This window comes from Rhinoraja longicauda, chromosome 30 (genome assembly GCF_053455715.1).
Source record: "Rhinoraja longicauda isolate Sanriku21f chromosome 30, sRhiLon1.1, whole genome shotgun sequence".
In the NCBI taxonomy this organism is placed as follows: domain Eukaryota; kingdom Metazoa; phylum Chordata; class Chondrichthyes; order Rajiformes; family Arhynchobatidae; genus Rhinoraja; species Rhinoraja longicauda.
The window spans coordinates 30,337,781-30,361,336 of record NC_135982.1 but is presented as its reverse complement, the minus strand read 5'-3'; the positions used below and the strand labels follow the sequence as shown (position 1 = coordinate 30,361,336).

The window sequence follows — 23,556 nt, the reverse complement described above, 5'->3', positions numbered from 1 at the left end:
AGGAACCCCCGTTTCCTAAAGAATGAGGACATCTGGGATGTCCTGGTGTGGAACACCACACTCTGGGCCCTAGAGAATGGGGCCATCTGGGATGTCCTGGTGTGGAACACCACACTCTGGGCCCTAGAGAATGGGGCCATCTGGGATGTCCTGGTGTGGGACACCACACTCTGGGCCCCAGACAGAGAATGGGGCCATCTGGGATGTCCTGGCGTGGGACACCACACTCTGGGCCCCAGACAGAGAATGGGGACCAGATCCATGGGCATTTTACGTGGAAGCGGCGTGATGACGTCATGGCCGCGTGATGACGTCATGGCGGCGTGCCCCTGCAAGGGTTTAAAGCTGCTCTGGAAACCCCGTGCAGCGCCAACGCCCGGTGCAGTCGCCGCCGCGTCCGTCCGTCTGTCTGTCGGTGAGTGGGGATGGTCGTACACATATATACATACACACACTCTCACACACACACACACACACACACATATATATATATATGTGCGTTACATGTAAGCCCCCCCCGCCCGCACTCCCCCGCGGGGGCCGGGTCTGGCCGGGCGGCGGCGGCTTCACACGGCGCCTCGGCCTCCCGGCCCCGGGCTCTGGTTTCGGTTTGTGTCGGGGGATGGGCGCGGGCGCGGGCGCGGTGCCACAACGCTGGGGTCCGTGGCCGCAGCTCCGGGTGGGTGGACGGGCTCGGGCGGCGGCTGCAACCTGGGCGGGGCGGCCCCTCGCCTCGGCCTCACTGCGGCAGCGGAGAGCCTGCGGGCCTCTCCCTCTCTCCCCCCTCTCCCTGTCTTCCCCCCCGTCTCCCTGTCTCTCCCCCCTGTCTCTCCCCCTCTCTCCGTGCTCCCCCCCTTCTCCCCCTCCCTTCTCCCTCTTTCCCCCCTTCCCTCTCCTCCCCCTTCCCTCTCCTCCCCCTTCCCTCTCCTCCTCTTTCCCCCCTTCCCTCTCTTTCCCCCCTTCCCTCTCTTTCCCCCCTTCCCTCTCTTTCCCCCCTTCCCTCTCTTCCCCCCTTCCCTCTCTTTCCCCCCTTCCCTCTCTTTCCCCCCTTCCCTCTCTTTCCCCCCTTCCCTCTCTTTCCCCCCTTCCCTCTCTTCCCCCCTTCCCTCTCTTCCCCCCTTCCCTCTCTTCCCCCCTTCCCTCTCTTCCCCCCTTCCCTCTCTTCCCCCCTTCCCTCTCTTTCCCCCCTTCCCTCTCTTTCCCCCCTTCCCTCTCTTTCCCCCCTTCCCTCTCTTCCCCCCTTCCCTCTCTTCCCCCCTTCCCTCTCTTCCCCCCTTCCCTCTCTTCCCCCCTTCCCTCTCTTCCCCCCTTCCCTCTCTTCCCCCCTTCCCTCTCTTCCCCCCTTCCCTCTCTTCCCCCCTTCCCTCTCTTCCCCCCTTCCCTCTCTCTCTCTCTCCCTTCCCTCTCTCTCTCCCCTCCCTTCCCTCTCTCCCCCTTCCCTCTCTTCTCTCTCCCCCTTCCCCCTCTTCTCTCTCCCCCTTCCCCCTCTTCTCTCTCCCCCTTCCCTCTCTTCTCTCTCCCCCTTCCCTCTCCCCTCTCTCCCCCTTCCCTCCCCCCTCTCTCCCCCTTCCCTCCCCCCGTCTCTCCGGTGCAAAGGGGGAGGGGTGCGTCTGCTGCATTTATTTATTGGTATCCCGCTAAATGCCGCAGTTTGTAGGCGTTTTCCTCCTTGAGCTTGCAGCTGACACCAGCAGCATCCCCGCTCTGGGGACAATGTCACTGTCCTCCAGCCGCTGCCGTCTCACAAACGGGTTTCCTGTTTTAAAGTCGCTCCCGTATTACAAGGAATCGAAGAGGAAGTTAGTGCGATGCAACTGGGTGCTATTTTGTCCTTTTGGGTTCTGCATTCTTCAGTGCAATCACAACTGGGCAGGGCTTTGAACAAATTAGCTTCTTTCTAGTGAAGGTGTCACTTGTATGCGAGTTTTATGGGGTTTTTTTGTTGTAAAATATGTAAGTTGTGGGGCATACAGAAAAATGCTGATCCTTTTATTGAAATATTCCAACAGGCCTTTTTTTCAGGTTTGCGTTTAAATGCTGGATGTTAAAAAGTGATTGTGATCTTTATTATATTGGTCAATTGGAAACAACACTTTTCAAAGTGGATTCTATGTTCCACTTTGATTAAAAAGTGAACTGTGTCTACTTGATGGATTTAAATTTTAACTTTTGTAGCTGAAATTCAATGTTACTGGGGCATTCAATACCAAGGAATTTGTAGCATTCCCTTGTTACTGATTCAGAAGTGAATAATATTTTCAAGAGTTGTGAAATTGTCAAAAATGCATTGATCTCTCATTACTCGCTGGGTGCTATTGAAATGGCTTGAATCACTTCTATCTGGTCTGACTAGGAATTGAATCATAGGTTGTTTTACTTTAAGTCTATATATTCATAGGGTTAGTAATAAGTTGAAGGTGTGGGATTATAGTATGGCTAATATTGAAGTAACTGGAAGTTTAAAATTAACTGAGTTTGTTACTGAGACTGCATTTATCGAAGCTTGTTTTATTTTACTTTTAAGCATTCATATTGAAAAAGATGTAATTGGCTTCTAAGTATCTTTACTTCCATTTATATGAATTTGGTGGGTGTTTCCAGTTTTCTAAAAGTTGGGAGTTTTTGCTGGTTGTATAAACGTTGTCAAAAATGACAAATTGTAGAAACAAATGAAATGCTTCACCTACCCTCGTTGGGAATAGGACACAAATGGCTAAATGCCAATTTTAACATCTTAAAATTGGAGGTCGGAGCAATGGACATGTACTTTCTGGCCTGACAAATGGATTAATGTATGGCAATCCAAAATCTGTTGAAATTGATTATAACATTAATGCTGCATCAAGACTGGATCATTAAAGAAGGCTTCTTGGTTTACCTTGGCTAATATCACTTCCTTGATTGTGTCAGACAATTTGGCTTTTCTTCCCTCCCTACCCTCCTGGAAAAAAAGGTCATAATTTAATTTTCAAAAACATGAAATTTTAAAAAAGAGGTATAAACTGAGCTGCTTTATTTAATTTACCCATTTTGAAGATTTTAGTTTGAATATTCAGGACTCTCCTTACTTTAGATTGAAGATAGGAACCCTACCGTTGTTATCTTGAGATGTTTTTCTGGCTCAGTGAACAGTGCAGTTTAATGCACACTGTAGTGTTGTAATGCACACTAACGTGTATAAAAATGTAACGTTGCTTTGTTCTTTCAAGTGTCACTTCCTGTGAGGAAACTTTGCACTGGTGTGCTGTGGTTAGTAGCCTTCAGTGTGACTAGTTATAAAGTTGCATCAGCGTTTCTTGGATCACTAGTGGCGTGGTTTTTGAGCTATAAAACAATTTCTGCATCTACTCAAATTTTATAGCTATCTGAATTTGTTTCATACTTGCTTGTTTTCAGTTATTAGCAGTGGTAATACATGTAAAATTGCAGATAAAATCTCATGCTGCTTTCTAATGCTATTCAAGCAATTGATCATAAAATGCTAGGCAGCATCAGGGTAGAAAAATTATTCCACACCGGACCAATATATTTTGTAAGGAACATTTATGGCTAAGGTACCCATGGCACCAGGAAATGAACTGTCATACTCCCAGCTCCATATTTGTGATTTTTGAAGAACATAATAGCCTGGTGCCCCCGGACCAAAAAAATTGTTGGTAGTAGCCTGACTAATATTATGTTGTGAATTATTTATTTTCCTTTTTTGGTTCGGGAATTTAAATCCACGAACGACTAATTTTTGTTTAGATTGACCATTGTGCTCCAAAGCTGTAACCATGTCCAAATACAAACCATTTTCACATGCTTTTATACTTGTATGTCAAATATTGTCTGTGGCAAGGCCTGCTGTAAATCAGATTCATGTTGCAAAAGGCCCTTGGTTGCCTAAAAGGTTTCGATATTGACTGAGATGACTTTCCTGCCCTCATGAACAATCTTGCATCTGCAGAGTGCTGTGATTTCACACCTACTTTAGGAAAATCAATTTCATGTGGAACTATCTTTTATGAATGGGGAAATTGTTCATCTTCATATTCTGTAGGAAAATGTAGAAAAATTGGAATGAGAAATAAAAGCAGTGGCCATTGTGCTCTCTGACACCATTTAATTAGATTGTGACTGGTTCTTGGTGCTTCTTTCATGCGCTAACTTTGTAATTCCTTGATTCTCTTCATCAAAAAGCTATAGACCAATTACGGAGGTGCAATAATGATTTGCATAAATGAAAATCTAAATGGCAAGCATCACATCAATAACAACCAACTATTCAATGGTTCTGTTTATGATGAATTTAGGCGACTGTTTGTGCTATGCTAAAGAACTGTTTTTAAATTTCCACAAGCGTTTGAAGTGCCTGATGGTAGGCTGATCCCGAAGATTTGCTGCACGTGTTCCATGGTTGTTTGGATTAGGAACTGGTTTATATGGACTGAGTGTAGTGGTGAAGGATGTTACTCTGTCTGGAGGTCTGTGATCAGTGGTGTTCAGCTGGGACCATTCATTTGTGACGGAAACATAGAAATAGAGACATAGAAAACAGGTGCAGGAGTAGGCCCTTCGAGCCAGCACCGCCATTCAATATGATCATGGCTGATCATCCAAAATAAGTACCCCGTTCTGGTTTTTCCCCCATATCCCTTGATTCCCTTAGCCCTAAGAGCTAAATCTAACTCTCTTGAACACATCCAGTGAATTGGCCTCCACTGCAATCTGCAGCAAAGATTCACAACTCTGGGTGAAAGTTTTTCCTCATCTCAGTCCTAAATGGCCTACCCCTTATTCTTAAACTGTGACCCCTGGTTCTGGATTCCCCCAACATCTGAACATTTTTCCTGCAACTAGCCTGTCCAATCCTCTAAGAATTGTATATGTTTTTACTATAAGATTCCCTCTCATCCTTCTAAATTCCAGTGAATACAAGCCCAGTCGACCCATTCTTTCATCATACGTCAGTCCTGTCGTCCTGGGAATTAAATATATAAATGACTTGGATGTAGATGGATTGGTTAGTAAGTTTGCAGACACCAAAATTAGTGGAATTGAAGACCGTGAGGAAGACTGTCAAAATATACAGCAGGATGTAGATCAACAAGAGAAATTGCAGAGAAATAAATAGCAGATGGAGTTTGACCCAAGCAAGTGTGACGAATGGCAATTCAGGAAGTAAGGGGAAAGTATAGTTATTGGCAAGATCCTTAACAGTATTAAGGTACAGAATGATCTTGGGGAACAACTCATTAGCTCCCTGAAAGTGGAAACACAAGCAGAGTGGTAAAATGGTATGCTTGCTTTCATTGGTCGGGGCTTTGAGTATAACAGTCAAGAAGTCGTGTTGCAGTTTTCTAGGACTTTGGTAGTCTGCATGTGAAGTGTTCGGTGCAGTTCTGGTTGCCCCCATTGGGGGAGGGATGTGGAGTGTTGGGTGCAGGTCTGGTTGCCCCATAGTGTTGGGTGCAGATCTGGTTGCCCCTATTGGGGGAGGGATGTGGAGTGTTGGGTGCTGTTCTGGTTGCCCCCATTGGGGGAGGGATGTGGAGTATTGGGTGCAGTTCTGGTTGCTCCCATTGGGGGAGGGATGTGGAGGGTGCAGAGGAACCGTACCAGAATGTTGCCTAGTTTTGAAGATATTGACTAAGGAGAGATTAGATAAACGTGGATTGTTTTCTCTGGAAAGTCAGAGGTTGAGGGGACACCCGACAGTATATAGAATTAAGAGGCATAGATAGACAGTCAGTGTGGAAATGTCAAGGACTAGAGGTCATGATATTGATTTTAGATGATCAGCCAAGATCATATTGAATAGCTCGAATGGCCTACTCCCCCCCACCTATTTTCTATGTTTCTATGAAGGCGAGAAAGGCAAAGTTTAAAGATGTGTAGGGCAAGTTTTTTTAGAAATGTGTGCCTGGAATGCACCACTGGAGTTGGTGGTGGAGGCAGATATGATAGTGGCTTTTGAGGCTTTTGATATGTACATGGATATGCAGGGAATGGAGTGACATGGATCACGCACAGTCGCAGGAGATTGACTTGGCATCGTGTTTGATTCGGACATTGTAGGCAGAAGGGTCTGTTCCTGAGCTGTTCTATTGGTGACCAACAAGCGAGGCATTGGGCAGATAATTGTTGTCGGAAGGAACTGCAGATGCCGGTTTAAACTGAAGATAGACGCAAAGCTGGAGTAACTCTGGGACAGCAGCATCTCTGGAGAGAAGGATGGGTGAGGTTTTGGGCCTTGACCGGTTCCGCAGCCTGTTCCACTGAGTTACTCCACCATTTTGGGTCTATCATTGTACAGATGATCTTGGCAGATTTTAAAATATGAATCACTAATTTTGTACAAACTGTTTTGCATTTAGATTGAAGTAACGTGTCAAATATATTAGGTTTTGGCGAAGCTCAACACTGTGCTCTTATCATTTACTATTTTACCAAGCAAAGCTGGTTTATAGTATAAAATATTTAATACCACATCTGATTTTTACTACTAAGTCTACTAAAAAATGTTGATATTTAATGCAACTAACACCATTTTTGTTGTAAAGAAATTAGTAATTGTGTACAAAAATGGTTGTATTAGGATTAGGACAAAGTTGGCGTGGATCAAATGGGGAAAATCGGACTTCTGATGTAATTTCTTTGAGGGCCGATGTCTATGCCACTCCCTGGAGTAGCATGACAGCCCTCCAAGTACGTGTATTGGGTGAACTGTGCACAACAATAATTTTACATTTGCTGCTTCTTGGCTGTGCAACTTGTCATGTCCAATGTGATTGTGCCCAAGCAATAAGATTTAAAGTGCAGGCTGTTGTGTAGCAAGTAATGCCAACCTTTCTTGCTCAATGCAGAATTCATGAATGCATAATTTGTCATATGCACTGTGACCTGAAACAATGAAGTCCTGTAGGCACAAGGAACTGCAAATGCTTATTAGTTTAAAAAAAAAAGGCAGTGCTGTAGTAACTCTGCAAGACCTGGCGCTGCCTGACCTGCTATGAAATTGTTACTTGCTACATCATTATAGGCACATTTAAAAACAACACAAAAGTGATCAGTTATAATCGTTAAATGTATTTCAAGCTCCATAATGGTTCTGTACTGAGGCTGTGCAGGATGGATCAAGAGCTTGATGGGAAGAAGCTGTTCTTGAACATTGAGGTAATGGTTCTTCGTCTTACCTTTCTGCTGGGGGCAATGAGATGAGAGTGGCCAGGTTGGTGTGGGTCTCTGGTATTAGCTGTCTTATCAATCCCTGTGATGGACCAGGCAATGTCTCGCTTTCTGCATTCTTCATTCTTGGGTATTTCAAAACCAAAACAATGGATTGGGAAGAATCTGCTCAATATGTGCTCTTCTGAGGAAGTAGAGGCATTGGCGAGTGTAATTGTCTTTTTGCAAGTATGTTGGGCACAGGATGGATCGTCAGAGATGTGCATGTCAAGGAACTTGAAGTGTAAGAAAATAACTGCAGATGCTGGTACAAATCGAAGGTAATTTATTCACAAAATGCTGGAGTAACTCAGCAGGTCAGGCAGCATCTCAGGAGAGAAGGAATGGGTGACGTTTCAGGTCGAGGCCCTTCTTCAGATCTCCACTGACTTGCTGACAAAAAAGATGGGTGAATTGTCACTACTTTCCCTTCCTTGAAGTCAACTAGCCCTCCTTTGGTCTTGCTAACATTGAGAGCAGATTGTTCTGACACCACTCAACCAGTTTATAGATCTCCCTCCTATGTTGACTTATTACCCATCATTCATCCAACAACAATGGTACCCTCAGCAAATTTAAACATGATATTGGTGCCATTTCTAACTACAAGGCTCAGTGGCCAGTTATTTACAATATATATTAACGATTTGGACGAAGGAATTAATTGTAACATCTCCAAGTTTGTGGGTGACACAAAGCTGGGTGGCAGTGTGAGTTGTAAGGAGGATGCTATGAGGCTGCAGGGTGACTTGGATAGGTTGGGTGATTGGGCAGATGCATGGCAGATGCAGTATAATGTGAATAAATGTGAGGTTATCCACTTTGGTGGCAAGAAGAGGAAGGCAGATTATTATCTGAATGGCGTCAGATTAGGAAAAGGGGAGATGCAATAAGACCTGGGTGTGCTTGTACATCAGTCACTGAAAGTAAGCATGCAGGTACAGCAGGTAGTAAAGAATGCAAATGGCACATTGGCCTTCATTGCGAGACGATTTGAGTGTAGGAGCAAGGAGGTCCTACTGCCGTTGTACAGGGCCCTGGTGAGACCACACCTGGAGTATTGTGTGCAGTTTTGGTCTCCTAATTTGAGGAAGGACATTCTTGCTATTGAGGGAGTGAAGCATAGGTTCACCAAGTTAATTCCTGGGATGGTGGGACTGACATATGATGAAAGAATGGATTGACTGGTCTTATAACACTGGAATTTAGAAGGACGAGAGGGGATCTTATAGAAACATAAAATTCTTAAGGGATTGGACAGGCTAGATGCAGGAAAACATGTTCCTCATGTTGGGGGAGTCCAGAACCAGGGGGGTCACAGTTTAAGAATAAGGAGTAGGCCATTTAGAACTGATATGAGGAAAAACTTTTTCAGCCAGAGTGTTGTGAATCTGTGGCATTCTCTGCCACAGAAGGCAGTGGAGGCCAATTCACTGGATGTATTTAAGAGAGTTAGATATAGCTCTTTGGGCTAATGGAATCTAGGGATATGGGGGAAAAAGCAGGAACAGGGTACTGATTCTGGGTGATCAGCCATGATCATATTGAATGCTGGCTCAAAAGACAGAATGACCTACTGCTGCACCTATTTTCTATGTTTCTACATGGCCATGGATGTAGAGAGAGTATGGGACTGGGCGCACAACCTAGAGATGTCCCTGTCCTGATGGTCAGCAAGGGGACTGGGCGCACAACCTAGAGGTGTCCCTGTTCTGAGGGTTAGCAAGGAGAAGCTGGTATTGCCAAATCGTACTGATCAGGTCTGTCGATGAGTGGTACTTTGAGGGTTTAGTTGCACAGGGACAAACAGGGACCCAGTATGAGTTTGGAAGGGATACTGAATGTTAAACTAGTCAATAAAATCAAATAACATGTCTTGAAGTGCTGCATGGATTTGGATGAGGTTACTTTAGACTGACTTTTCCATATTTCTATGTTAGTTGTATTTTAGTGCAGCGAGTAAAAATTGGAACTTTAAATTGTGAACTTCAAATTAAGTATCTGTAAAGATATTTTAAATATGGCATAAGAATATTAAATGGATTTGCATGACCAGAGATTGGTCAACGTTCTGCGCTTGTTGCATCAGTTGAGCGCAAGGATTCTTTCACAGATGCAGTGTTTGATGATGTCTTTATCCCACAAAGCATAGCCTTTTTGCAGCTTTAATTCTGGTATGTTAGTCAGATCTTATCTCTGAACAATTTCCCTTAGCTTTTTGTTTCCTTGAGCTATAAAACATTTGAATAGGTATATTATAAACTGGAAAATGTATTAAATAGTTATTTTTGTTAATGAGGTTTGCTTAAATCAAAGTGCAAGGTGGCTTTTTTTTTGCCAGTCTGGTTTTCATGAAGTTGAGTTTGTAAAGGACATCAAGTATGAAGCATTGTTGATTGGGGAACTCAAAGTTGTAGAACCAATGTTGATTAAGTTTAAAGTAATTATTGGCTGCTCACCTTGACTCAAATAATTGAAAGCACGTGATGAGGATTTTGGGACTGCATCCACAGATAGTGGGTAAAACTTGACAAATGAAAAACCTGGCAGGGGAAAGATGTGGTTGTGTATCAAGGTGACCTATTATCTAGATGGTGAAAGATTTGCAGATGTGAAATTCAGAAGAATCAAGGTGTTCTTATACATACGTTGGGCAGGTACACTAGATCAAATAGAATATTGGTCTTTAATACACCGTTGGGGCTTGTAAATGGAATTTGTGTAGAGGGCATTGACGTGGTTAGTTTTGGAGTAGTGTGCAGTCTTGGTTCCATTTACGAAAGAACATGCTGGCATTGGAGGTAGCCCAAAGAAATAGATTGGACTAATTCTTGTAATGAAAGTTGTCAGATCACAAATGTTTTCAATGTTGGTTCTATATTAAGTTGAGTAAAAGTTAATATTATTGAAATGTAAGATCCAAAGGGGGCATAACAGGGTAGATGTTAATTCTTCCATGAGTGGCAGCATCCCAAAAGAGGACTGAGTTATAGGATTAAGAGATGGTCATTTAAAAGTGAGGTGTGTAGGAAATTTTGAAGTTCTAAAATCATCTACCCCTCTGAAAGTTGTGGAGGCTAAATTGTTGGGGATGTTTAAAAGGGAAACAAACTTATGTTATTAAAATCAGAAAATGAGAGCTATGGAAGAGTAGCTGTGATATTGGATGTCAGGACTAGCTTAGGGGGAGTTGAGTGATCTACTTTTACAGTCATCCATGAATTGAATAGACTACCTGCACTACCTGATGCTAAACTTGCAAATTTGAATAGTACTGATGCAATGTAGTGCATTTTAAGGAAATCTGAATGAATATTGGGTTGCTGTATTTTCTAACAGTGACTTCATTAGTTTTTTTCAGTTAAGGGCTTCATCTAAGTTCAGAAAAGTAATTTGTCACATTTGTGAACTGAAACACTTTGAACTGTTGCTAAAATTGTGATTTATAAATGTTAAAGCATGCAATGAATGTAAAATTAAAATGTATGCCATGAGGTCAAGAAGGCCACCAGCATTGAATATTGACTTTTTTTTTTTTACTGTCAGCAACCTAAACTAAAGACCCTTGCAATTTCAGTATCTAAAATCTAACTATACAGCTGTACTTTAACTTGGTCCAAAATTGAATACAAATGTAGCCAGATAGGTTTGATTTTTAAAAAGTCTTTGGTGGTCAGACTATTTTGCCCCTTTTGGCACCCTGGTGACAGTCTGTACTTGCTGACCTTGTTTGCCCCATCACTCTGGTAATCCTTTGGATTTTAATTTTAAAATTCCTGGATCTGAAATCCTTCCAGGTTCTTGCATTGGCCATCTATCTCTAAGCTTCACCTGCTGTAACTCCAAAAAACCTTGCTCCAAAGTGGCCTGGTGCGTTTACTGTTAGACTGTTACTTAGACTGTTTGCCGACCAGCTGCCAAAACCAGCCTACAAACCTGTACGTCTTTGGAGGAAACCGAAGATCTCAGAAAACCCACAAAGTCACGGGGAGAATGTACGAACTCCGTACAGACCAGCAACTGTAGTCGGGATTAAACCCGGGTCTATGGCACTGTAAGTGCTGTAAGACAGCGACTTTCCTGCTGTGCCACTGTGCCGAGAAATTGCCCAGAAATTCTGAGGGTGGAGGGCTTTGGAGATTCAAAATATGGTGATTCAAAACCTAGGTTGATATTAGTAACTGAAGGATAGTCCTGGAAAAGCAGTTATCGGCAGCCAAAATAATGAATGACGGTTTGGCTTGAAAGGCCAGGTGACTTACTTGTACTTGTATCCTGTGCAATTAATGATACCTTGCTTTGTGATTCTTGGGACAATGTTAGAAAGTGATGGATCACTAATATGACGTGGCAACTTGGGAATCTGCTGCTTTAATATGTTTTCTCTCTCTCTTCCAGACACAACAATAGATTCAAACAATAAAGGTGGAGACTTGAAAGTGATCTACAACTATGCAGACCATTAAATGTGTTGTAGTTGGTGATGGTGCTGTTGGTAAAACATGTCTCTTAATCTCTTACACGACAAACAAATTTCCATCAGAATATGTTCCTACGGTAAGTGTTGTAATTAAAATGTGAATATAGCTGTGGCATTTCAAAATCGCCAGGATTTAGTTAAAAAATTTAATTGGGTAAATACAATTGGAGTAATACTCCAGATACTGCTTGCTCTCCTGATATCGGTGATGGCACATGTGGCTTTGTAATCATAAACCAACCTCTAGTGTGGCACTCAGTATTTTGTCTTGGCATGACCCAGTAGACTGAGAATTAATGCAGTACTCCAATAATATATGGCACCTTTTGCTTGAGGAAAAGTGATAACCTTCAACATGGTGCTTTCTATACATGTTCTCGTTTAGTTGCTGAAGCCTAGAGTTACCAGAGTTTCCATGGAACTGTTCACTATTTTAAAAAGGCGTCTCACCATTTTTACATTGGTGGATCAAATGTAAACTTGAATTTACTATTGGTTTCTTTAAATATGAGACATGACTAACTGTAAATATACTCGGATTGCATTACAGAACAAATATCTAATTGGATAAATAATACCGCATCTTGATCACATTTTGCATAGTTAAGCTGTACATCCACCCCCCCCCCCCCCCCCCCCCGTTTTCCTTGAGAGGTTGTTTCAGGCCCTTTGTTTTTGTCCCGAATCATATGGTGGCCTTCATTATTGTCTCAAGTGCAGGTGCTCCTCAACTTACAATGGGGTTACGCAAGTTGAAAATGAATTGAATACACGTGATCACATGACCGGAAGCGAGCTATGGGCCGCTGCCGTTTGCACGATCGCAAAGTCGGAGCATTGTACGTCGGGGAGCATCTGTATGTTTTGCCTCAAAGGGAAAGCATTGCCTTGTCCCCAAGTCAATTTGGAAGCGGAATACGGGGAAGCTACATTCTTTGTAGCCTAAAATACTATTGTTTTTTAGTTTGGTGTCATGATTGGATTGAATGTTTTGTTTCCAAAACTTAATCCAAAATGGACAGTGCTGTTGGAGTTGGTATTTAGTTTAGACATACAGAGTGGAAACAGGGCCTTTGGCCCATTGAGTCTAAGCTCCACATTGATCACCCACACACGATTTCAAAGTTATCCCACTTCCGCATCCTACAAACTCGGAGCAGTTTACAGAAGGCAATTAACCTACAAATCTGCTTGTCTTTGGATTGTGGGAGGAAAGCGAAGCACATGGAGAAAACCCACATGGTCTCAGGGAGAATGTGCAATCTGCACACAGACAGCACACGGAGTCAGGATCAAATCCGGGTCTCTGGAGCTGTGAGGCAGCAGCTCTACTGCTGTGCTACTGTGCCATTCTGGTAATTCTTTTGAGGAAATAGAGTCATAGCATTACAACATGGAAACAGGCCTTTCGGCCTTACCTGCCCACTCTGGCCAACATGTCCCACCAGCCTGCATTTGGCTTGTATCCCTCTAAACCTGCCCTATCCATGAGTCTGTGTAAATGTTTCTTCAACATTGCAATGGTACCTGCCTCAACTATCTCCCCCGGCAGATCGTTCCATACACCCATCACTCTTTGTGTGAAAAAAGCTGCTCCTCGGGTTCTTATTAAATCTCTCTCCCCCCACCCTCTCGCCTTAAACCTACGTCCTCTGGTTCTTGATTTCCCCAACTCTGGGGAAAGGTTATTGGGATAGATGACTTGACTTCTGTCTCCCCAGCCAGAATATATACTCAGTCATTTAGCACTATTAAAATGCAAGTTTCTTTTTTTTTCTTGCAGTGCTTTTGTATTTGTGAAGTAGCATACGAGCTCATTTCTCTGCATTGAAGGTAGACACAAAATGCTGGAGTAACTCAGCGGGTCAGGCAGCATCTCAGGAGAGAAGGAATGGGTGACGTTTCGGGTCGAGACCCTTCTTCAGTCTGATGTCAGGGGAAGGGGCGGGACTTACAAGCTTCAGAAATTTAATGCACAAGCTCTGTAGCTCTAACCAAGCAAAATTGTTTTCTATGAGTATGTAGGTTAATTGGCTGGGTAAATGTAAAAATTGTCCCTAGTGGGTGTAGGATAGTGTTAATGTGCGGGGATCACTGGGCGGCACGGACTTGGAGGGCCGAAAAGGCCTGTTTCCGGCTGTAGATATATGATATGATATGATATGACAAAGATAGGATGTAGTAGGAGACAGGAAGACGGGAGAACTGGGAAGGGGGAGGGGAAAGAGAGGGGCAGAGGAACTATCTGAAGTTAGAGAAGTCCAATGTTCATACCGTTGGGGTGTAAATTGCCCAAGTGAAATATGAGATGCTGTTCATTGCATTGCATTGGTCTAGCAAGCAGAAAATCAAAGTCGCAATTGTATCTTCAATCTATTTTTGACCAACCGCAGCCAGGCTAAGTCAGTTAACTATGTATCTGCCTTGCTGGCTATGTATGTTAAAATGCAGTTAATTCATGATCTTTAAACTGTTTTGCAGGTATTTGATAACTATGCTGTGACAGTTATGATTGGAGGTGAACCATATACCTTAGGACTGTTTGACACTGCAGGTACGTGACGCTGTCTCCTTATTCATTTGAGGAATAATCAAAATTTCCTGAACCAGCATTTGTCCATTTGCCCCTTTAAATTTGATGTCCAGACCTGAAAAAACAGAAGCTCTGGTTCTTAAGAATTAACTGGAAAATATTTTGAACTCTGACTTAAATTATGCCTACATACATGGCTTAAGTTGCACTTTCAGGTGTCTTCATGGAGATAAATGTGCTGGAAATCTTAACAGGATAAGTTGTATCCTGTAACCATCCATGTTCTTGTTTGGAATTGGTAGCAAAGCTACATTAACTTAAGTGCTTTGGTAGTTTTTTATTTTGTACTAGACTAATCGTTATCTTAGCCAATGAAATAGTGTCATTCATAACACCAATCTTAAATGTACAGTTTACATGTATCAAATGTCAAACTAAATAATGAGTCTTCATTTTGTTAAATTGCCATTGTTTGCCATAACTTTTAGTTTTGACATCCATGCATCGCACATTTTGCAGCCAAAGTTTATTTAAGCTCCATCTATCCTCTTAAAGAAAAGTGGCTGCAGTTTTAATCTTGATCAAATATTAAAGCCCCAAATCATTTAAGAGGGAACAAACTATTGTTAGTATTTACAACAATGGGTGATGTGCATGCCTGTATTTCCATGTTGATTATTGAATCATCTCAATTCCACAAATGAAAAAACATTGCTTTATTTTGAGCCAGTAGATTATAGTGATCATTATTTACACAGGCTGGGTAGCAGCCTTGGGTGTGTGCAATGAATTTTGGAATTGGCTGACAGTTTTTTGACATGGAATCTAAATTTGTCCCCAGGTCAGGAAGATTATGACCGATTACGACCACTGAGTTATCCGCAGACTGATGTTTTCCTTGTGTGCTTTTCTGTTGTGTCGCCTTCATCATTTGAAAATGTTAAAGAAAAGGTTTGTACCTTTTGGTCTTGATTTAAATTCTGCATGACAGTTCCTCACTAAGACCAGAGATTCAGAAATTTATATATTAGTTTCTTTTTAAATGTGCTTTACAGGTTAACTTTAAATTGGACATGAATATAATAAATAATAATAATAATAATAAGCATTTATTTTATATAGCGCCTTTCCAGAAGCTCAAAGCGCTTTACAAAAACAATCATAACATAAAAACAAACAGACAAACTATCCTAACGGAGAAGCGGCGAATGAACAGCGCCAGCGTCCTCTCGCGTCAGGGTCCGGCAGTAGACAACAAAAAGCACAGGACACACAGATACAATTTTTACACAAACAGCCATCACAGTGATTGCTCTAGGCACACCCTCACTGTGATGGAAGGCAAAGAAAAGTCTTATCTCCTCCTCATTCTTCTCCCGTGGTGCCACGAGGTGATCGAGGCTCCCAACTTTTTGAAGCCCCCACCGGGCGATGGAAAGTCCCAGGGCGGAGCCGAGCAGGCCGATGAAGGTCCTGAGCCCCCACCGGGCGATGGAAAGTGCTGCGGCCGAGCCACGCAGGGCGATGAAGGGCCTGCGAGCGGGTCGATCGTACCTCGCGCTTCGGGGCGGTCGAAGCTGCTACGGCTGGAGCTCGCAAAAGCCGGTCGCCAGCCAGGGACCTGCGAGCTCCCGATGTTGCGGTCTGCAGGGCCCACGGCCGAAGCCTCCGAGATGGTAAGTCCAGGCCCTGCGACCGGAGTCTTCAAGGTCGATCCCAGCTGGAGGCCGCCGACTCCACGATGTTAGGCCATAGCGCGAACGGAGATACGACACGGTAAAGGTCGCATCGCCGTTGAAGAGGAGATTAGAAAAAGGGTTTCCCCCACCCCCCCACCACCCCCCCACATACACAGAGTTAAAAATAGAACAAAACGTACATTAAATGATGACAATAGACAAAAAAACAAAAAAAGACAGAGAGACTGCCGGTGAGCCGCAGCTGCAGAACACAGCCACGCCCCCACAATATAGATGCGACAACTGATTTATGCCTCTTCATTTGAGCAATGATTCTGTATCTAGTACTTGCTGGGAGGAGCCCTGTGGTGGTGTGACACCAGCATGGATAAGATCGGGGCTTAAGGGCCTGTTCCTGTATTGTACTATTCCCATGTTCTAAGATGCTACTTGGAAATGTTGTCGTAATCTATAGTACTTTCATGTCTCAGTATGTTACTTGTTCACTTCAGACGATATGCACACAGAGAACAATTAAATTGTATGATTTTGATCAAGGATCTGCATATACAGGGCATGCAGTGTCATCTTTTTATGAACTTGTGTAAATCTTGGTTTTATGCAATTCCGTGGGATTATCTATTTCCATAACTGTGTACTGTCTTTATAAAATCGAACTTCCCTAACTGGTGTGTCATCCAAATAGTGTTGATGGATGTTCACATTCTCTCCCTGATTCTTCTGCAGTGGGTACCTGAGATAACTCATCATTGTCCAAAGACTCCATTCCTGCTGGTTGGGACTCAAATTGATCTAAGGGATGACTCCTCGACCATTGAGAAACTTGCAAAGAATAAACAGAAGCCCATTATCCTTGATAATGCTGAAAAGTTGGCCAAGGATCTGAAAGCAGTCAAATATGTGGAGTGTTCTGCCCTGACACAAGTGAGTTCTCAAAATTATCTTCTGCTCTATAATAATAATAATTGCTTAATCGGTAAATAACTTCTGACAGAGGCCTGGTTTTAATAAGCTTTGTGGATAAAATGTCTATATATCTTTGGATGCATGCATTTCATCTCTTGAGGCTCAACAGAAGCACACTTCCTAAAGGCTATGAGCATAGAAGCATTCAATTTGGGCTCATTTGCTACTGTCTGTTATCAAGCACAAAGTTTTATTTCTTTCCTCTGGGGTCACCCTTGTTTTACACTATTGCATTGATATTGAATTAACCTCAACTGCTTTATGCACCATGCAACCTTTTCCACTTGAATGCCTCCAATTCCGTTTGAAATTCAAATGACAATTGTTAAAAATCATGAATAGAAAAAGAGGCATCCTTGACGCCGAAGCGTCGACATTGACCAGGAGCAGGGCAGCCAGGGACTTTCAGGTGTTGATCTTTTGTTAGTGTGCAAGGGCTATATGATCTAAAATTAAAATGTTTTTGTTCCTAGCATTAAATTTGAGCAATTCAATTGCGGATGTCACCTAAAATTGCTATATATTGAAAAGCTGTGGAATGCAAAATAAATCTGACTTGGGTGTCAGAGTATCTGAACAGATTGACAAATAAATGTAATCATTTGCTGAGAGTAACAATTAGAATTATTGTCCACAAGTCTGTCCCATCTGTTTGTCCCATAAACTTCAAAATACATTTTGGTAGAAGTGGAGCAGAATTGTAAGTCTAATTTTTTGCTATTATACTTCTCATTTGAGGTTTAGGTGAAGGCATCTCATGCTTGTCCATCCCAGAGTATCAAACCATTATTTCTAGATTACACCATATCTGATTCACATGGTCAATTTTTGGATATCTAATTTAAATCTTTTTGTAGGCTGTGAAAAATTATTAATCTTATTGACCATTCGTGGGTAGGAAAAATATGTTCAACTTGCATTTGCTGCCTTTTTTTCTTTTGGGATAGTTCTGAAAGGTTTGAGCTTTAAGCTGCTAAATCACATGTTGAAATTCTACAGCTAATTTATAATCTTGTTTCTAACTTCTATGCCCTGTCCTGTTTACCAAAGCAAAAGAGTGCTAATTTTGGAGTGTGCATGGGGTTGATGCATCTTTCCTGGCCTTGCCATCTGTTGATGCATCTTTCCTGGCCTTGCCATCTGTTGATGCATCTTTCTTGGCCTTGCCATCTGTTGCCATTGAGATGGATGTTGCAGATGTGGAGACTGCACATTTTGTTTTTAGAAAATGGTTGGAAACCAGTCTTGTTTTTTGAGTTAATTGCAGTTCCCAGATGAGTGAACAAATGTAACATTAAGGATTGAACCAGAACAACGACTTGTATAGTGTTTACTGGCAAATATTGCCTTGCCTTCTGCAATCACTTCCATTGTCTCTTACTTTCCCCTTCCATCCTCCGTTTCTCTATGTCAGTGGGAGAATCTAAACTTTATTCAATTTGTTTTATATAAAGCTTTCTATTGTCTTCTGCAAAAGAACTTTATGAACTAGTTCAGCAAGTTCAGTTCTCTGAAAAGCAACAAATTATTTGACTTTCATGTACCTTTTTGAGAACTAACAATTTGAGTTAGGGCTGCAGGATCACATAGATTGGCGATCCTGTTTCATTATGATACTTTGATTAGAGATGCCAGTACGAATCTTTTGTTTTTGTGAAAATGAAGTTCTTCCATGACAAAGGCAGGCTTTAACTTGTAGCAACCCGCCATGCTTTCAAATGAGAACCACACAACATGAATCGGGAAATAACCAAAGATTGTTGAGATTTCAGATGTCTGCCTTTGTGAGCAGCTTTGTGCAGTTGAGTGGCTGGTCAGACATGGTGATGACCAGTAGAAGGGTGTGAACTTCCTTCAAGTGAGAAGTAAATTGGCACTTGTGCGGTTAAGATCCTCAAATAATTATCTTCCCAAAGTCCATATTTCTTCACTCCTCCCCTCGGAATAATCCAGATCCCCTTAATGTTGGAATTTTGGGAGATTGTACAAACTGGTGCACGTTTCGGCAGACAGAACTGAAGACATGTTTCTCTTAATATTTAAACCAACATTTTGAAGTTGAGTGAGTTGATATCACTAGCACATTTTCAGTGAGGATCTGCAGCAGACACCTCCCCCACTGCGTCCCCCACTTAGGTACATTGCCTTTGTTAGGATCTGTCCTGATCTGTCTAGTTGTGCATGTTGGATATTTAATCCCAGGTTAAATGGATGTTGTTAAAACTGTCTTTCTAACCCAAATCTTTCCTCTAACTTCATGCTATTTTTCCACTCCCACCCTTCTCTTTCCTCCCCATACCTTGTCTTGTAGAGAGGTCTGAAGAATGTTTTTGATGAGGCTATCCTAGCCGCTCTCGAGCCACCAGAAACTCAAAGGAAGCGGAAATGCTGTATATTCTAAGTGTCCCTGTTTTTCTGTATGCAGTCCAATAGAGATGTTGTTCAAATGAATCCTTTTAAATTGTTTCCCTCTCCATATGGATATGTAAACGTTGCTGGATGCCATTTTGAACCTTTCCAAAGTTTCTACTCCTGTAACTGTGATGTACATCTAGGTATTGTACAGTTGCACCTATTTTGTAGGTGTTAATTTGGTTGAAATAAAATTGACTCAATGTTCTGGTTCACAATGGAGAGCTGCAAAAAATCGAGCTGATGGCATTTTGTATGGGTCCTTGTCTTGCTTTTAGCTAAATGTGGCAAAGTAACAGGCGCCTTCTGTGTAACTGTTTGTCATTGGCTAACTTCAACTGAATAGTGCCACTTAATGGTAACATTGCAGTATTGTTCCTGCCTCTACTGTGACTTCTGTGCAGATCTTTGGGTTCTTGGTCCCATAGTTGTGGAACTCGACCTACCTGTAACTTTAAATGCTCTTTGTACTCCTCTCCCCCCTCCTTTCCATCCCAGCTTTATTTAAACTGGATTGTTTTATCCCATTTTATTTTGCATAATGTTAGTTTTCCACTGCAAAATTATACATTTTGATGCTGAAGATTTGACTTGCTCAATTAGTGTAACTAGAGACAGATATGAGTAATTTTGCAACGGGACTGCAGTGGTGATTAAATAATAAAACCAAACTGCAACTAAATTAGGATACATGGTCCTTAATTAGCTGTTGTATAAATGGAATGGACAGTTTTGGTGTCTTGAATGTTAGGTGCTTAATATCTACATATTCCTACATTGTTGAAATTATGAATGTTGTATGTTCTAGACACTAGCAGGAATCCAAACCACTCTCAATAAGTTTTAAATCAATATTCATAAAAGCTGTCTTTTAATGGAAGGCAGTTTTACTAAATCCTTTTGGCTAGGACCAAGGATGTTAGTGGTAGTTGTATTGTGTAGTAGGTTTTATAGAGTTGTGTACAGTAAATATCAGCATGTTAATGCTAACATCACAGATGCAAGTTTTAAAATTGTATTGCTATTTCATATGTGCAAGGGAAATGCATGTCTAGGTAATTCTAATGCTGCTGTTTGGGAAGTTAATGAACTGTTAAGTGATGGCGAAGACCCCCCCAGCTCAGCTCATTGGCAAGAAATTACTTAAAATGTGGTCCCATAAACATCCAGGTCTTCATTTGTTTTTGTTTAATCTATTGCGACTGAGGCCTTTAATTCTACAGCTTTCATTAGTACTTTGGAACTTAAGCACTGTAATAAACCTGTCAAGAGAAGAGAAAGGGGAGATCAAAGATTACTGTGTTATTGGAAAATGAGGGATAATGAAGTGACTCCTTCACTCCCAATCTACCTTTTGATTTGCATATACTTGAATTCTTGTAGTTAATGGTTTAGAATTATTTATTAACAAATCTCATCAGGATAAATATTTTTACAATTTATTTTGAACTACATCTTAATATGTCAACAAGATTTGCCTGGCTATTTGTTTGGTTCTTGTGTTTTTTTTATTTTGAATCTGTAACCATGAGACCCCACCTTTCTCTCCCACTTTTCAGAAAGGACTAAAGAATGTATTTGACGAAGCAATATTGGCAGCCCTGGAGCCACCAGAACCCAAGAAGAAAAGACGTCCCTGTTCACTGTTATGAACAGTGTCTGCAGGCTGACATATTGAAGCATTGTTTAAAAAAAAGTTAAATCATCCTGCAATAACACCCTGCACAAAACCACGAGGGCGATGACGGGAGAATAGAATAGCCAATGGTAAATTTGCCCCCCTTGTAATGTAACATTCGAGTAGACATAATGAATTTTCTGTTCAATTTTCCACTGGATACTTGTCCATAACTAGGTTTTAATCTGCTGTTATAAAATTCCTTGCCACAGGCATGAAACTTGCACAGTATTGCTTCTGTTTAATAAACTAATGGCTTTTTGTAAGGTATTGCCACGCTCCCAAATGCCACATCCAGCAACCTAGCATCACTGTTGCACATTGTGTCACCAAGCTAAATTAGTCTGATACCACTTGGCTCTAAGAATCATAATTGGGTCCCTTGTACCTTGGTGTGCATTAATGGGGAGATTTAATTTTTGGCTAAATCCTGACTAGATTGCAACATGCAAAAGGAGTTTTTGTTAATGTTCTCCATTAGTTACCCAAATTTCGAAGGCCAAAAACAATGCCACTGACTGTTCAAGGATCGGTATGCAATATAGTGGGTCATGTTGATAGCACAAAAATATGTTTTTAGCCCAAGCTGGGTATTGGATGTGAAGTTGGTGTTCCCATGCAATCTGCTGGATGATTTGAGTGGTTAAGATGCTGGTGATGGATTGTTGCACTTGGGAGAGATGTAGGAGACACTCGTACACGTGCAGACTGGATTCCTGTGGGAATGCTCAGGATCTCTTGTAGAGTTCAGTGTTAAGATTTGACCAAATTTTTGATTTCCATTTTGAAGAGTGTGTTTCATTATCCTTGTAATTTTGGTTTAAAATGAGCTTTATTTCATGTTGAGTTCTTTGTATATGCTTTTTCAAAATATTAAACTTGTACCTTCAATGGCCTTCATCCTTATTGATGTATTGAGATTGATTGCCAATTGGGCTTTTCCCTCTTGCCTAAAACCAATACTGTATCAGATTTGACATTTCGTCGCTTTCTTCTGTATCTGTTGCTGCACTGGCCACATGCAAGATGTTTGCTGGTAATTTTGCAGTTCATATCAGCTTAAGTTTTACTTTGAATCTTAACTATGGTCTTGATCCAGAAGCTAATCCTTGAATCTGAAGATTAAATTGTATACATTCTGTTAATTCACTCTGAGGTATGGGTAGATCAGAACTCAATAGTTCAATTATTTACTAATGCTAGTGAAAGTGGTCCAGAGTTGCACACTATTTTAAAGGAGTATGCTGAATGAAATTGAGGCAACAATGAAGCCATATGCAAATAACTCTGCTATTTTGTTTGGTAAGATCCACAATAGTGATTGCACAAAAACTTGGCAGTTTGTAACGAAAAATATGGAACTTTTCATTTAAGATGCCGTGTGCATTGGATCTTTCCATTGTAGCAATAATTATGCAATCTTCAACACAAAACCAATGTACCATATTAGAAAGACAGACTGTATTTAGAGCACTTGGTTTGCCTAGTCCTAAGGATAATGAGCAACAAACTACAAGGATACTGTAAATTGCATATGGAAAGCTGAAAAGGCCTTTAACATTTCCAAGTTGCCTTGGTGTATTTAATTATTAAACTGTCCATTTATTAGCATGGAATGGGGTGCAAAAAATAATTAATAATGTTGCATGTATCCTTGTCAGAATGCATTCAATTGCATTGGAATTGCAGTGTTGTTGCTGTGCTTGCATACTTTGATCAGGGACTGTAGCAGTTGTCAGGGCCACAGAATGTGTCATCTGAATTTGTAACTTTTGCAAATTTGACAAATATTGAATGACACATTATTTACACATGCCTAACCCAGCAGTTTATGGAACTCGCATAGCTCTAGTGACATAGTTTGGAGATTGTAGATTTAAGGTATCTGTATGGGGAAAAAGTTGTCTTGAAGCATAGTGATTAATTCTAGTCTTAAAATGTAGCATGTATGTATTTTTCCTACTCAACATTAAAATGGTACATTTTAATTTTCTTCTGTCTTTGTTACTTGATCGTTTTGGTATTTTCTTTAATCCACTCATTTGGATTTTAATCAAGTAATTTTTAATAAATATGTGGAAGATATTGCCGTTAATTTTTAAAGAATCAGCTAAATGAGTTGCCCATTTATCATCCTTGCATCTCAAACTGAACATTCATTGTCAACATGTGAGTACATCCACTTTTATAGCTTTTACCCTTTTACTCTCTCCCCCCCCCCCCTCTTTAAACTATATCTAGTGTCCCCAAGCTGTGAAATTGATGACATGGTTCAGACAAATAGCTTGGGAGGAACACCACTAATGAAAAATGCCCATCTTGTTGAGTTGAGTTTTTCATCGTCAATTGAGGAATGGAGTAGAGGTAGACGGTGTAAATTTCCAGTTTTGTGTTATTTATCTAATACCTTTTTATATGAACACTGCTACCTTGAATGGCACCTTTTCGGTGGAATACCTGGAAGCTTAACCCATGTAAAATGATTTCTAACCCAAGGATAATTGCTCAGATTGAATTGCTGTCTTTAAACTAATTAAAAGCCACAAAAATGGTTGACCAAACAGTACATTAATTGTAG

The 23,556-nt window shown here is 41.4% G+C and overlaps 1 protein-coding gene across 2 annotated transcripts; it reads left to right on the top strand.

The window, feature by feature from the left end:
• The first annotated feature begins 305 nt into the window (after window positions 1–305).
• Window positions 306–22,968, top strand: cdc42 (cell division cycle 42). Of its 2 annotated transcripts, none has more exons than XM_078425241.1 (6): window positions 306–415; window positions 11,608–11,766; window positions 14,171–14,243; window positions 15,064–15,173; window positions 16,649–16,846; window positions 19,200–22,968. In XM_078425241.1, exons 2-6 carry the CDS (start codon window positions 11,662–11,664, stop codon window positions 19,287–19,289), a joined length of 576 nt encoding a protein of 191 aa, XP_078281367.1. In that variant the 5' UTR covers window positions 306–415; window positions 11,608–11,661; the 3' UTR covers window positions 19,290–22,968. The 2 variants fall into 2 exon arrangements, with proteins under 2 accessions (XP_078281367.1, XP_078281366.1); XM_078425240.1 differs by having other exon boundaries at window positions 20,860–22,965.
• The last annotated feature ends 588 nt before the right edge of the window (window positions 22,969–23,556 follow it).